This window comes from Zeugodacus cucurbitae, chromosome 3, assembly GCF_028554725.1.
Source record: "Zeugodacus cucurbitae isolate PBARC_wt_2022May chromosome 3, idZeuCucr1.2, whole genome shotgun sequence".
Classification (NCBI taxonomy): domain Eukaryota; kingdom Metazoa; phylum Arthropoda; class Insecta; order Diptera; family Tephritidae; genus Zeugodacus; species Zeugodacus cucurbitae.
The window spans coordinates 6,671,642-6,685,210 of record NC_071668.1 but is presented as its reverse complement, the minus strand read 5'-3'; the positions used below and the strand labels follow the sequence as shown (position 1 = coordinate 6,685,210).

General features: G+C 33.4%; 2 protein-coding genes across 8 annotated transcripts in view; one reads left to right on the top strand and one right to left on the bottom strand.

Annotated features, from left to right (window-relative positions):
* Positions 1-5,460: 5,460 nt before the first annotated feature.
* The window catches only part of LOC105217917 (protein eyes shut), a 188,010-nt gene continuing 179,901 nt past the window's right edge, over positions 5,461-13,569 (bottom strand). For all 6 annotated transcript variants that reach the window (XM_054228189.1, XM_054228188.1, XM_054228187.1 and 3 more), the window contains 2 exons: positions 11,575-12,087; positions 5,461-6,571 (listed from right to left, as the gene is read on the bottom strand). In XM_054228189.1, coding sequence (XP_054084164.1) covers positions 6,384-6,571; positions 11,575-12,087 — 701 coding nt within the window. In that variant the 3' untranslated portion in view covers positions 5,461-6,383. The remainder of the gene's footprint in view (positions 6,572-11,574; positions 12,088-13,569) is intronic.
* LOC105217919 (uncharacterized) overlaps positions 7,760-13,569 on the top strand; it is a 143,918-nt gene continuing 138,108 nt past the window's right edge. The window contains exon 1 of one of the 2 annotated variants that reach the window (XM_054228194.1): positions 7,760-9,519. The gene's annotated coding sequence lies outside the window, so the exon portion shown is untranslated. Of the gene's footprint in view, positions 9,524-13,569 lie in introns of both variants that reach the window. The other variant, XM_054228193.1, reaches the window with a different exon arrangement.

The window sequence follows — 13,569 nt, the reverse complement described above, 5'->3', positions numbered from 1 at the left end:
CGGCTATTTAGTGATCAGAATTATAAACATCAATCAATTGACTCGGTGAAATACTCAATCAACTAGAATCTACAGAGCTCTTTTATCAAATTTTCAGTGGTTTCAAGCACACATCATGGCTCAGTGTCAAGTTAGGTCTAGAGTTTTTATGACGATTCATTACGAAAAATACTTTTTCGGCCTTCGCTACTCTCAGAGGATTTTTTCTCCGCATAGTTGAATTTGCTACCGCTAATGTACTGGTAATTATACTGTTAATCTCAACGTTGACACTGAAGGAAAGTCTCAGTTATTGCTTTAAAGAAACAATGGAAGACATTTGGTCCAACGTTCTTACTCTATGACAATAATTTATTTAATGGACATTGTCTGTGTAATTTCTTCGTGGTCTAGGATCATCTTAATTTTGTTTTCTTCACAAAAAATAGCTTAATTTTTCAAAGGTAAGTTGAATAACAAAATATTTCATATTTAAGTTTTCATTTTTTATATCAGAGGTATGATTAATGGGGTAAAATCGAATTTTTCTGGGTATTGGACCAACTAAATTTATTCTCGAATAGTGTTTTGATATGAAATCCATCCATTTTCTACTTAATTAAATGGCATATAAAACTATTTCGTCGAGCTTGTATGACATATGCTACGATTGGTCAAAGTTTGATCATCGAAAAGAATAACAAAAGTATCTATCGAAAAATACTGGACCCCTTATAATATCTGTCATCTAAACTTGACGAATTAAGAAGAAAATTTGGATTCTCAATTACCCAGTGCAGCCGGTTCTAGGTTACCGGAATTGACACGGATTTTATTCGGCCAAGGGCTGTTTAAAAAAATAAATTTAGATTTTATCAATATTTTGGATTTTTACTAGCTATATCCTCTAATTAATATTGTCATTCCTTTTTTCGAACTTCGAACTTGCGAATATTTCGTTTTTCGAGGTTAATTTCGAAAATCGGCGAATATAATTGTTTTACATTTGATTCAACCTCCTGGAAAAAAGTTATAGTGAGTATTAGCGCCGAGTGTTGTACAGTGTAATTGAAGGATCTTTAAGAAAGACATGTTCTATCGTGTACGCTTAATCCTCTCTTAAAATTTGAGTTTTTTCTTATATTTATGGTGTGATCTCTGTTTTAAACTGACTTCGAATAGCTAATGAATTTTTTGTAAGAAGCTTATCCATGACTCAACTATATCTGGTGAACTTTCATTGTCTGGTGAAGGTATCGAATTTCAGAAAAAACTTGTTTGAGTTGGTCGGTTTCGGGATGAAGCCTTGGTTACGGACTTTTAAATACTTTTGTTCAACGTACGGACAGCTGAGGGCAGTGTCATTATATAGCGCTAAAATTTGGAATCGTATGCCTATGTGACAGACCTATCTAAATTGTTCTTATGTAGATATAGTATTGAATACCCTTACAACTGTTCGGAAGCTTCGAAATAAAATTAAGGGAAAGAAAAAAGAACAAGGAAAAAAGAATGAAAGTTCAAAAATCATCAGGTTTCCCGCAATTGTCGAGAATTCGGCTCAAAAAGTAACATTTTCAGTTGAGAATAAGTTTGGGATTCAAACAGATCTCTAAAAATTTTTTGTTGAGTTAATGTTGACACAAATGTACAAGATCGATATAAAATGATTTAATCGATTTAATCGACCAGTGCTTGACCCTAGAGACAGCTATTGGAAAACGGCGGAAGCAAAGTTGTAGACCTAATATATATCAAAAATCTGGGCGAATTAAGAAGAAAATTTAGATTTTATATATATTTTGAATTTTTTAGTAGCTATATCCTGCAATTAATAATTTTTTTAAAAAGTTCGCATGGAAGTTGAAAATTTTCATCCGAAATCCGAGTTCGAATTTAAATTTTAAATTTGAGTTTTATTCTTATATCTATGGTGTGATCTGTATTTTAAACTGACTTTGAATGGTTAATAATTTTGTTATAAGAAGTTTATCCATGAATCAACTACATCCGGTGATTTTTTACTATCTGCTAAAGGTGACCAATTTCAGAAAAAACTGTTTCGAGTTGGTCGGTTTCGGGATTGATCTTTGCTCAGCCTCCATATGGAGACTTCCTAACTTCTAATTCATTAGGTCACTATCAACTGAGTATAAACTTCTGAAAGTTGCGGGAATTTTTAAATAACCGTTAGCATTTATTACACCTACTGTGAGTAAACTAAACTGCGATACAGATTAATTTGATCGAATTACGAAACCTTAATTGTCTTAAATCGCTGGTATGCCATGCATTTAAGGGTTAAATATGGAAAAAGACACTTGAAATGAAAGTTACATTGCCTTCAGAGTTTTTTTCGCCTATCGTTTTTTTATTGGTGAGACCTACCTACATACAGAGTTCTTATGTACAATATAGTATCTAACATTAGTATTGAAAACCCTTACAACTGCTGTGATGTTTCGAAATAATATTGGGTTAAAAATAAATTAAGGAAAGTAGAAGGAGTAAATCATTCTTCGTGGAAGTTTGGGGGATCTATTCTCGAACACGGCATGTTGAAACATAAATTGTAGATAAAAGGAATGATGTTTAAACCACTTTCAGGGCGGAATAGCTAGCTTATTACCTAGAGGTTAGACATAAAGTTGAATTTTTAATTTGAGTACAAGTTCCAAACTCTTAATAAAGGTTTTAAAAATTTTTTATTTGGAATAAAATCCCATATTTTATATTCATACTCATACTTACCGCACCTCCAAAGTAATTATCCAAATAACAAAACCAGTGTAATATTTTTGACAATTTTTTTTATTAACCGTTTTATTTAAATAATAATTCTATGAAGTTCCCATTCGAAATAAACGCTTGTTGTGATTACAATTTTATTTAAGTCAATAGTTCTTTTTTTGTTTTCTCTGTGTTTTTTTTAATACATATTTTCTTACATCTTTGCTTTAATAGCAGTACTGTACTTGTTGTTTTTGGTTTTTTTCTTCATTTATTTTTGCGTTTTATTTTATTTATTTATTTCTGTTTTGTTTTGTTTTACACTGGCCAACGCTTCGTTTTCAGTTTGCTTCACAATTTTTTCTTCTTTCTTTTACGAACAGTAATTTTTATTATCATTTATCATTTATGTATAGTATGTATATATATATTCATGTATGTATATATCAGTTTAATAGCTTACTAAATTAGGTTTTCAATTCGAGTTACTTTTGTTTTTTGTTTTCTTATTTTTTGTTTTCTTATTTTTTGTTTCTTAATTTTTTGTTTTTTTTTTTTTGTAATTTGTTTAATCTTCATTTCATTTCATATGTATTGTATTTACTTTTGTTTTAGTTAAAACTGTGTACATATGTATGTTTTGATGGCTGTGTGTGTTTTTATGTTTGTATGTATAATGTGTGTATTTTCAATCTTTTGCCGTACCAAAAGTCAAATTTCGCTTAAAAAAATTTATGCAATTCAAAGAACACACTACTTGCTTGTTTGTATGTATGTAAGTATACGCTAAAATTTTGTTGTAATTTTTTTTTTAATTTGTTTAATTTTTTAAATTTAATTAAATTTTTTTTCATTTAATTAAAATAATTAATTCCTTCGCTAAATACTCGCTTGTTTTCAACTTTTCTTTGTGTTTTTGTGTATGTTTGTTTCTTTGTATCTAATAGTTGTTAAGTAAAGTTTGATTTTGCGAAATAGAATAGGCTAATTAAATTTGAAGTCTACAGCATTAAGACGCTTGCTTTACTATGCTAAATATTATAAATTTAGATTTTAATTTTTTTTGCTTTCTGCTTTAATTTAAACACTACACTAACATACACATACATACAGTTATAGTATAGTAAGCATGTGTGTATGTGTGTATGTTTGTATGTAGTTGTGTTTGTTTTAAAATTTAATAAAAAACTACTACAAGGCAACAAAATGGCTTCATATTAGTATATATGTAGATTTTGTATGTAATTAACTAACACTAGCACAATAAAGTGGGCAGCACAAAGGAGTCGCAGGGCAATTGAACAGTTACAATATATGTATGTATGTATTTACTAAGAGAATTTAATTAAAAAAATAAAAAAAAAACAGAAAACAAAAACAAATGCAAAGTGGTTGCAGTTGAATGCGAATAATGCATAGTAAATAGAGTAGATAGATAACACTTAACAATTTAATGGCAGACCAGAGGGGGGCAGTTATACGGTTCACGTGTTGGTGAGCGCTTCGAAAATACACTATTTGAATAATTACTAGATTTATAATAAATAACAAGTGTACTCATGATTAAAAATAATTTTACAACAAAAAAAAAACAAAAACAACAACAAAAGTAACAATAATAAAATTTTACAATTTAAACATTTTCAAAAAGCAACAACAACAAAAATAAAAAAAATAATTATTTTAATTTAATAATTTTCAAAAACAACAACAACAAAAGTAACAAAAATAATTTATTTTAATTTAATAATTTTCAAAAAGCAACAACAACAAAAATAAAAAAATTATTATTTTAATTTAATAATTTTCAAAAAACAACAACAACAAAAATAAATTATTTTAATTTAATAATTTTCAAAAAACAACAACAACAAAAATAAAAAAAATAAATTATTTCAAATTAATAATTTTCAAAAAACAACAACAACAGAAAATAACAAAAATAATTTATTTTAATTTAATAATTTTCAAAAAGCAACAACAACAAAAATAAAAAAATTAATTATTTTAAATTAATAATTTTCAAAAACAACAACAACAAAAATAAAAAAAAAATAAATTATTTTAATTAAATAATTTTCAAAAACAACAACAACAAAAAAATTACAATAACAAATTATTTTAATTTAATAATTTTCAAAAACAACAACAACAAAAGTAACAAAAATAAATTATTTTAATTTAATAATTTTCAAAAAACAACAACAACAAAAATAACAAAAAATAAATTATTTTAATTTAATAATTTTCAAAAAACAACAACAACAAAAATAAAAAAAAAATAATTATTTTAATTTAATAATTTTCAAAAAGCAACAACAGCAAAAATAAAAAAAAATAAATTATTTTAAATTAATAATTTTCAAAAAACAACAACAAAAATATATTTTAATTTAATAATTTTCAAAAAACAACAACAACAATAAAAATAATTTATTTTAATTTAATAATTTTCAAAAAGCAACAACAACAAAAATAAAAAAAATAAATTATTTTAAATTAATAATTTTCAAAAAACAACAACAAAAAATATTTTAATTTAATAATTTTCAAAAAACAACAACAACAAAAAAATAACAAAAAAAAATATTTTAATTTAACAACAACAAAAATTAAATTTAACTAAATTTAAACAAATTGATTTAGGCGTGTGTGTGTGTGTGTAATGCGCATAACTAACTGTAAATATATAACGAATTAGCAATAATGTTTATTCATATAAATATTGAGTAGTTCGTTTTTTCGTAAATATTTAGATACTCGTATATGCTGTTAGTCCTTAGTAGCCTCACTAGCTTGCAATAACAGCTTTTCAGCATCAGTTTAATAACGCCAGTTGGCTTAATCATGCGTACATATATAGGTGTATGTATGTACTAATATAAGTCTACATGTATGTATGTATGTATGTTTGTATATCACTAAATATATGAGAGAGGAAAGTCCATAGCAACTCGTTTTGGTTTTTTGTAAAATTCAATCTCCATGTAGATTTTGGTTTCAAGTATTTTCGTGTTTTTTGTTTTTTTTTTCTTCTTACTTTTGCTCTTTACTCACATACATATTTTTTGTTTTTTGTTTTTTTTTTATGGACTACTAAATTGAATTTCCAAAAAATGTCTGATTCTTATTGTGTTCTTTTTTTGTTTTGTTTTTCTTTTACAATCTAAAAGTTTTAAAATTTCATTTTCGCAATTTCATTGTGTTCCTTAATATGTTTGTTTGGTTTGTTTGTGTTTTTATAAAATTTACAAAATTAGTTTTTTATATTATTTTTATTTTTAGTTTCTTAGCATTTTATTATTATTATTCCATCTTTCTTCTCACATAATTTTTTATTTATTTTTATATTATTCTTGAATAATTTTATTAATATTAAATTTATTTTTTATATTAATTTTCGTCCGTTTGTTGTTGTTGTAGTTTATTACATTTAATTTAATTTAATTTTTGAGCTTTTTTTTTGCTCTTTAAACATTCACAAGCACACATACCACATAATTGCCTACGATATTATAGTTTACGCTCTCGGCGCATTTCAATAAAATACACATAAATTGTAAGCTTGCTTAACATGTATGTATGGCTTTCTGTTTGTTTTTGTTTTTTAATTTTTTTTATATTTAAGATTTATAATCCATCCTGTGTTGTTGCTAGACATTGTCTTCCCTCCCCTATACAATGATTTGCTCATCTCCATGTAGATCACACGAGCCAATATTCTCACCTTTGTACGATGAGAAATCGGTTATAACGGCAGTTGGTTCGGCACCGAATTGTATATCCTGCAGACAGCCTTTGAATGGTTCGTTGAAGCGTCCGAGTGTGCGTACACTAACCAGTTCTTGGTTGGGGAAGCCACCTGCGGGGGGAAGAGAAGGAAAGGTGAATTCAAATATGGTTTTATAAGAATACAAACTTTAAAGATAATTTATATAACAAGTTTAAAAAAATAATAAATAATAAAATCGATTCACAGGAGCTTTGAAAACCTAAATTTCCTCAAATCGAATATAAGTTACCAGAGCGGAGTCGCTCTTACATCCGGTTAATGTTGGCAAACTTCAAAAATATTGTAAGAATCAGCAATAACCGTAATACAAAAAAATAATCGGATTTTGTAAGGTTATGTGGAGCTGATAGATAGCTCCAATGATGAAATATGTATCGAAGAAGTCATTGCGCCGTCGGTGATAACGTCATGGGAATGATTGTAGAAAATGTCTTGACGTCTTTATCATTCATAAAATTGGTATTCTAAACCAAATAACCCAGATGAGATGTGTTCAAAAAATAACAGGAATTTCTGTTTTTTGAATAAAATATTATTCATTCATTTACATAAACATTGTCGTCTTCAAAATAGTCCCCCCACTCGAATTACGCACTTGGGCCAGAGCTTCTTCCAATCGTCGCAACACTTTGAAAACTCGATTTTCGGGATAGGTTTTGGCACTCAACGATTTTTTTTATAAAAAAAATTTGAGAATTGAACTTTTGGATAATTTTAAATTCCCGTTATTTTTTGAACACAACTCGCATTGAGGGTATAGAAATCAGTTGTAGAACTTCTGGACATTTTAGTGGTTGGATCAAAACTAAAACGTTAAGGGAAAGTTTCTTAAACCTTTCGGTCTGTGGATTCTCCTTTATTAGATATTGCTGGTGTCTTCTATCTGAGGCACATATTTAATATTCCGAGTTTTAACATCTCTCGGAAGATATTGAGGCAGCGTCAAATTGTACGATCTTAGTAGTCACTTTGGTGCTAAGTAACCATATATAGAACACCTGGAACCTAAAACCACTAGCATTCACCCGCATCGCGCTGCAAACCCAAAAACAGTAGCAGAGAGCATCGAATCAATAGCATTCTACCTTCGCTCTTGGTGAAGAAAAAAGCGATTTGCGCGAATTGAAGAACCCTTTAAAACTTAGCCGAGACAACTACCACAACAAGAATACCAATAAACAACGCCGAGTTTCAACAATTCAACAACAAGCGAATCTAAACCGGAGTTGAGTTGCGGTCAGCCAGCATACCTGTTTCGAACAACTGATCGTCAAACAGCTGTTTGCTTAGTCAGCGCGCTCTCGCCGGTAGAGTGGTCGCTCATTAACGCACAGAGCGCTTCAAAAGTACAATAGTGTATACATAATACACACACACAACAACAACTCGAGTACAAAATGTTTATGTCAGCCGAGCTCAGCACGTCGTTTGAGGTTTTGCTGTAGTTTATACCGCGCCGCTCACCTTTCGCCACGAGTTCTGTGCGTCAGCGTTTGTCGTGAAGAGCGTGTAAATGAATTAGCAAACATGGGACTAACGTCAAAAAGACGCAGAGGCATTGAGAAAGAAGCAATCTTTAAGTAAGTTAGACTTGAGTTTTAAGTGCGGTTCATGCTTAGTCTAACCAATTGGCGGAGTTGTGTTGGGGATAAATGAAGTTTGAGAACATCACATGAAAACGGAGACAGCAAACGAACGCAGAGACACAGATTAAATTGTATCTAGAAGATACATTCGTCATGGCGATTACTCGGGCTTAAAAACAACAGTTAACAATAAAGCAACAAAAAACGCGTTAAAAACGACGACGACGTACAACAACAAGCAAGCAGCGCAACAAAAGTAAATAGAGAAGCGAGTGTGTGAGCAAGTGATCGTGAGCGCTGGTTGGCTGGCTGACTGGCGGCGGCTGGCTGTCGTGCAGTTGCTTTGGAGTGTTGTTGGTTTGCAGTGTTGTTGGTTTGCAGTGCTGAAGCGCTGTTGCTGCGCCAAAGAAAACACGAAAAGGTAGAATGTGAAAAGTTCAAGAAACACAGTGCAGATCAGCAAGTTGGCCAAAGTTGGTTGGGTTAGTACACCAGCCAGTGCGGTCGGTGTCGCGCGTTCAGCAGTGGTTCGTCGTCGGTCGGACGTTGAAGAAATCGTTGTTTACAGCCGCTTGAGCTCAAGTTGTGTGGAGTGTTGCAGCAAGTGCAAGTGGTTGGAGTTTTTGGTGTGGAAAAAAGACAACAACAACAAAAACAACAACAACAGCAAAAATAAAATAATAAAACATAAACACAGTTAATAAATTAAGTAGGTGAGAAATATCATAAAATTCGTATGAAAAGCTCGAAAGGCCCTTCTTCGGCAGCGACTTTTGTGAAATGTTACACCAACAACAATAAAAACAACAGTAACCTAAAACCTAAATAAAAGTGTGGCTTAAGTGAATTGCAAAAGAGTGGCTGCGGCAACAACAACTTAACAAAGTATCAAGAAGTGCAACGCAAGAGGTGTAGTGCAGTGAAGTGCAAAAAAAGTGCAACGCATGTGAATGTGCGAAGTGTGTCTTGCGCAGCCGGCCGATTTTTGCCAAGTAGCAGCAATCCATTATTGCTTTTATTATTATTATTGTTATTGTTTTCTGTTGCGGTTTTCATTAGTGTAGCCGCTGTGATCGATCGTCGATAAACGGCGACAAACAAGCCAGTAAACAAAAAAGAATACAAACAGCAACAAGAAGACGCGCATCGAAGACGTTGCCAAAAAACAAAAAAAAAACGCATACAAATTTGCAATGAAAGGCTTTTAGCTGTTAGCTTTGCTTAGCTTTCGGCTTTCGGCTTTCGAACAATAAGCGACGCTGAGAGTTTGCGTGAATAAACACTTAAAACGGCAGACGTACAACCAAACAAAGGAGATTTGAATATTAATGACAACTTTCTAACTTTTCGAACTTTGTTGGCTCGTAAAGTTAAAGTTGCAGTGCGCGTGTCGGAATTTTCGTCACCTCACCGCTGTACGCCGGAGACGTGGTAGGTAAGTAAGCGGCGACGGTTGTCAATAAAGTGACTGTCACTAACACATGAGCGCTCACATCTAAACTATACTATCTAAGCTGATGCTTAGCATTGATGGATTTATTTTTGTGCATATTTTTTATTGAATGTGAAATGTTTGATTTGCCGGTTGGCAGCGGCAAGTGTGCGGAAGCGGGGGCACCAGAAAGACAAGGCTATAAAAATCTGATTTCGCTGGAGAAAGATGTTTCTAATAAAATCTAATATACATGCGTATGTAAGTTTGTGGATATGTATATATTCGCATGATCGCATTGAATTTTTTTTGTATTGAGCTTAATCTGACGCGTCTTAACTTCCGATCGTTGTCAAGTCAATCGTTGTTTATATGACAGTTTTAGCTGCGCTGTTGACAAGCGATGATGACGACAAATTCGTTACTTTTCTTTTTTATAATTCTTTGTCTCGCAAAATAGCGGAATCATTTCTCTTTTGCTTTTCAGTGATTTAGAGATTGCTATAGAATCTATAAAATCAAGTTTTCGAAACCATCGTATACTGATCATCTAGAAGGTCTCTTACAAGAATCTTTTCTGTTAGGTTAGGTTAGGTTCCAAGGCTGTTTCTCAAACGGAGACACACGTAGACTTTAAAATATAGTTCTTTGTGAAGCCTGAATCCCCCCTAGATTCGCAATTAGGAGTCGACAAAGCGCCCTGAACCTATCACAATTCTGCAGAGACCTACCGCGGTTTACCTTAGGCCAGAAGGCTCTTGTGGCTGCGCATGTGTTAGTAACTGACCAGCGCCTACCCAGCTCAGCCGAGGCCCATCTGTGCATTAGCAAACCGCAGTAGGACAACGGTGCTCCTACATGCTCCCATGCTTCTAATAGTGAGTCCGTTGTTTCTGACCTTGCAAGCTCATCAGCCTTACAATTCCCCGCGATTCCGCAGTGGCCAGGAACCCAGACTAATCTAATTGAATGGTATAACGATGCCACCGACTGTGAAGATAACTAACCATGCGCTGAGAGGTCAGTGAACTCACTGCTAGTATCGCCGCTCTACTATCCGAGTGGATCGTCACCTCCCTAAAGCTTGCTGCGCTTCTAAGCAATGTATCCGTCGCTGCCTTAATAGCGATCATTTCAGCTTGAAAAACGCTGCAATAATAGTGAAGCCTGAAACTAAGGTTGTTGCGAAGCTCCCGACAGTAAACTCTCCCGCCAACTTTTCTGTCATTTAAAAACAAAATATGATTCCATTAAACTAGATTTGAGTGGATATGCAAAAACTAACCGGTCTCAATAGGATCACAGGCCGAAATAATCAATCATTTAACCTCTGACCGCTCAAATTAGGAAAAACCAGGTAAATCCCAGTAACTTGTTCTATTTTTTCGTGGGAATTGAAAAAAAAAAACTTTTTCTTTGTCTTGCCAGGTGGTAAAAAACATGAAAGTGGAGTCTAATCTGCAGAAGAACCTACAAGACGACTCCAAATTAGGTTGCTGGAAGGAAAAAGAAACTCCAAGCAAGTGAAGCAAATCTCTTTACTTCTTTAAATCTTCCAAGTTAGGTCTTGATAACTCGAAAATGTCTATATTATTTGTTGAACCTATTTATGTAACTAGAATTAATTGGAAGTTGCTTCCCAGACTATTTCACAAAAGCAAATAAGATATAGGGAGAGATCCAGGGGCATTAAAAATACTGAAATAGGTTCCACAAGAAGTTGTGTTCCAAATATAGTTGATGCATTGAAACTTAATCTTTTCTTGTATGTTTATTCATTTTAGACTCAAATGTCAGACCTATATTTTAGTGTCAAAAACTGAAAGTCCATAGAAATAATATGGATCGCTATATCTTGCTAAGTTCCATATCTAAAGATTTAAAAAAGATAGGTCTTTCTATTAGGTTTCGTCAAAGTGGTATCAGTGGATCTCATCGAACTCACTTTCAAATTGCTATTATCATTTCAAACAGCTTCTGTTTTTTATGTCTTCGATCATTATACCTTATACAAATATCACAAATAGTTACACATCGAATAAATCCCCACTTACCCAAATAGAAGACATCCTCGTAAGTGATCGATGGATCCTTGCCCCGTCGTGCCGCAAAGGAGCGACGCGTCGTTAACACAGTTCGTTGTGTTGTTGCCACGAGCGCACCGGCTGCCGCGTCCAGCACCTTCTCCGAAAATATCACCTCACCATCCAATTGCAATTCCAAGCGGTTGCGATCCATTATGATCTTTGCCAAATGCCAACTGCCATCCGCAATGAAGCCGGTCGCTGGCATCTCCACCGTATCATTATTGGAATCTAACAAATTGCTCGCCATCTTCAAGTGACCATTCTCCAAGCCTAAGCCCAAAAATCGATTACGATCGTGTTCGCTCCACAGCAGCAGGCCATCGGGTTCGATGCTGGAGAAATTCAACGACACTTGTATGGCTTCACGTGGTCGGACATACATGGATGGGCCGCGGCGTTTGTCTTTCATCGGTATGCGTGGTGGTGGCAAGATCAGGTAACTGTTTCCACGGAAGCTTGGCGTTGTGGGCTTACTCATGGCTGGCCGGAGCAAATGGGCGGCCAAAGAAGTGAGCGATGAAACGGTGTGTGGCACGTAGCAGGAAGTGGCGCAAGTGAATGCGAGAAATGGAAGAAATGAAAGAAAACGAGAAGTAAAAAAGAAATCATTGTAACGGTTATAATTGCATATGGCAAGCAAGAGTTTTTTTTAATTAAATGTTTCAAGTAATTCACGGTTCGTTATGTGCGTACTGCTTTGAAGGAGGGTATAATTAAAATTAGATTTATTTTTTTGTTATATTTCCTTTAACGCTTTTGCAGTGTCGCCGATATTCGTAGTTTAATGCTGTGTAAATGTGGTCAGTAGGAAATTGAAGGCTTGAAAGTTTCGAAGACACTGTAAGTCGCTGCAGCCGGGTTCATTGAGTATCAGACCGCCTTTCGTTGAGTTGTGGGTTCAAAATTGAATAATTTGAGGTTAAGTCGAAATTTTCTTGCATGTCTTCCTTACATTAGAAATAATATAATACAAATACATCTTCGTCTGTGTCTGCGGCGTCTTTTGCTCAATTCTGCACAGCAGCCCTGATCTGGTTTCAACGCTTCTGCCGCGTCTGCTGCTAAACCAACTCAGCGCTTTGTTAGATCGACAACATCTTCAGAGTTTTCTAAGAACTTTGGCCTGTTGTTGTTGTTGTTGTGGCGCTGTTGTTGTGGCGCTGTTGTTGTCGCTTTGTAATTTCAATTCACGACTCTTGACTCTAATTGCTGCTGTGATTGCTCAACCACCTGCACCTATTGTTTAAATGTAAATTGAGTTTTTGTTGTTGTTGTTGTCTCTACTATATTTACAAATGCATTGTTGTTGTTGCTATTTGCTGTTCACGTTTCACGTGTGCATCTTTCAGTTGCGTTAGGCGCTTTTAATTATAAAGAATTCTACCGAATTGTAGAAAGGGTTACACAAGCACCCGGCTTACAGGGGCCTCACATTTAGACTATATGTGTTTGTATGTATGTATGTAAGTGTGTATGTGTGTAAGCAACGTTCAACGCTCTGAGCACAGTTAGAGCTCAGCTGACAAAGCGGCTACGGCTATTTCATCAGCGCCAGTCAGTGACTTGGACCAGCTGTTGCTGTCAAGGTTGCTTTTTTGTTGTTGTTGTTATAATTATTTTTAGCTTGTTGTTGTTGTTATATTTTTAGCTTGTTGTTGCTGCTATTATTATTCTAAGTTGTTGTTGTTATATTTTTAGCTTTTTGTTGTTAACTACTACACATAAATTAGTTGCGGCTGTCGTTGTTCGCTTGATTTTCGGCTATAATTCATCTTTCACGTTTTTTAGTCCATTTTGTTGTTGTTTTTACCAATTCTAACTTTTGTAGATAATTTTGTAGAAATTCAAACTTGTTCTAGTACCTTTATGTATATGTATGACCCGAAATGCGTTCGAGTGTTTTTATTTCAAATTAATTTTTTTTAGTTGTTTTTGTAGTTGTTGTTGTTTTTGCTTTCAACT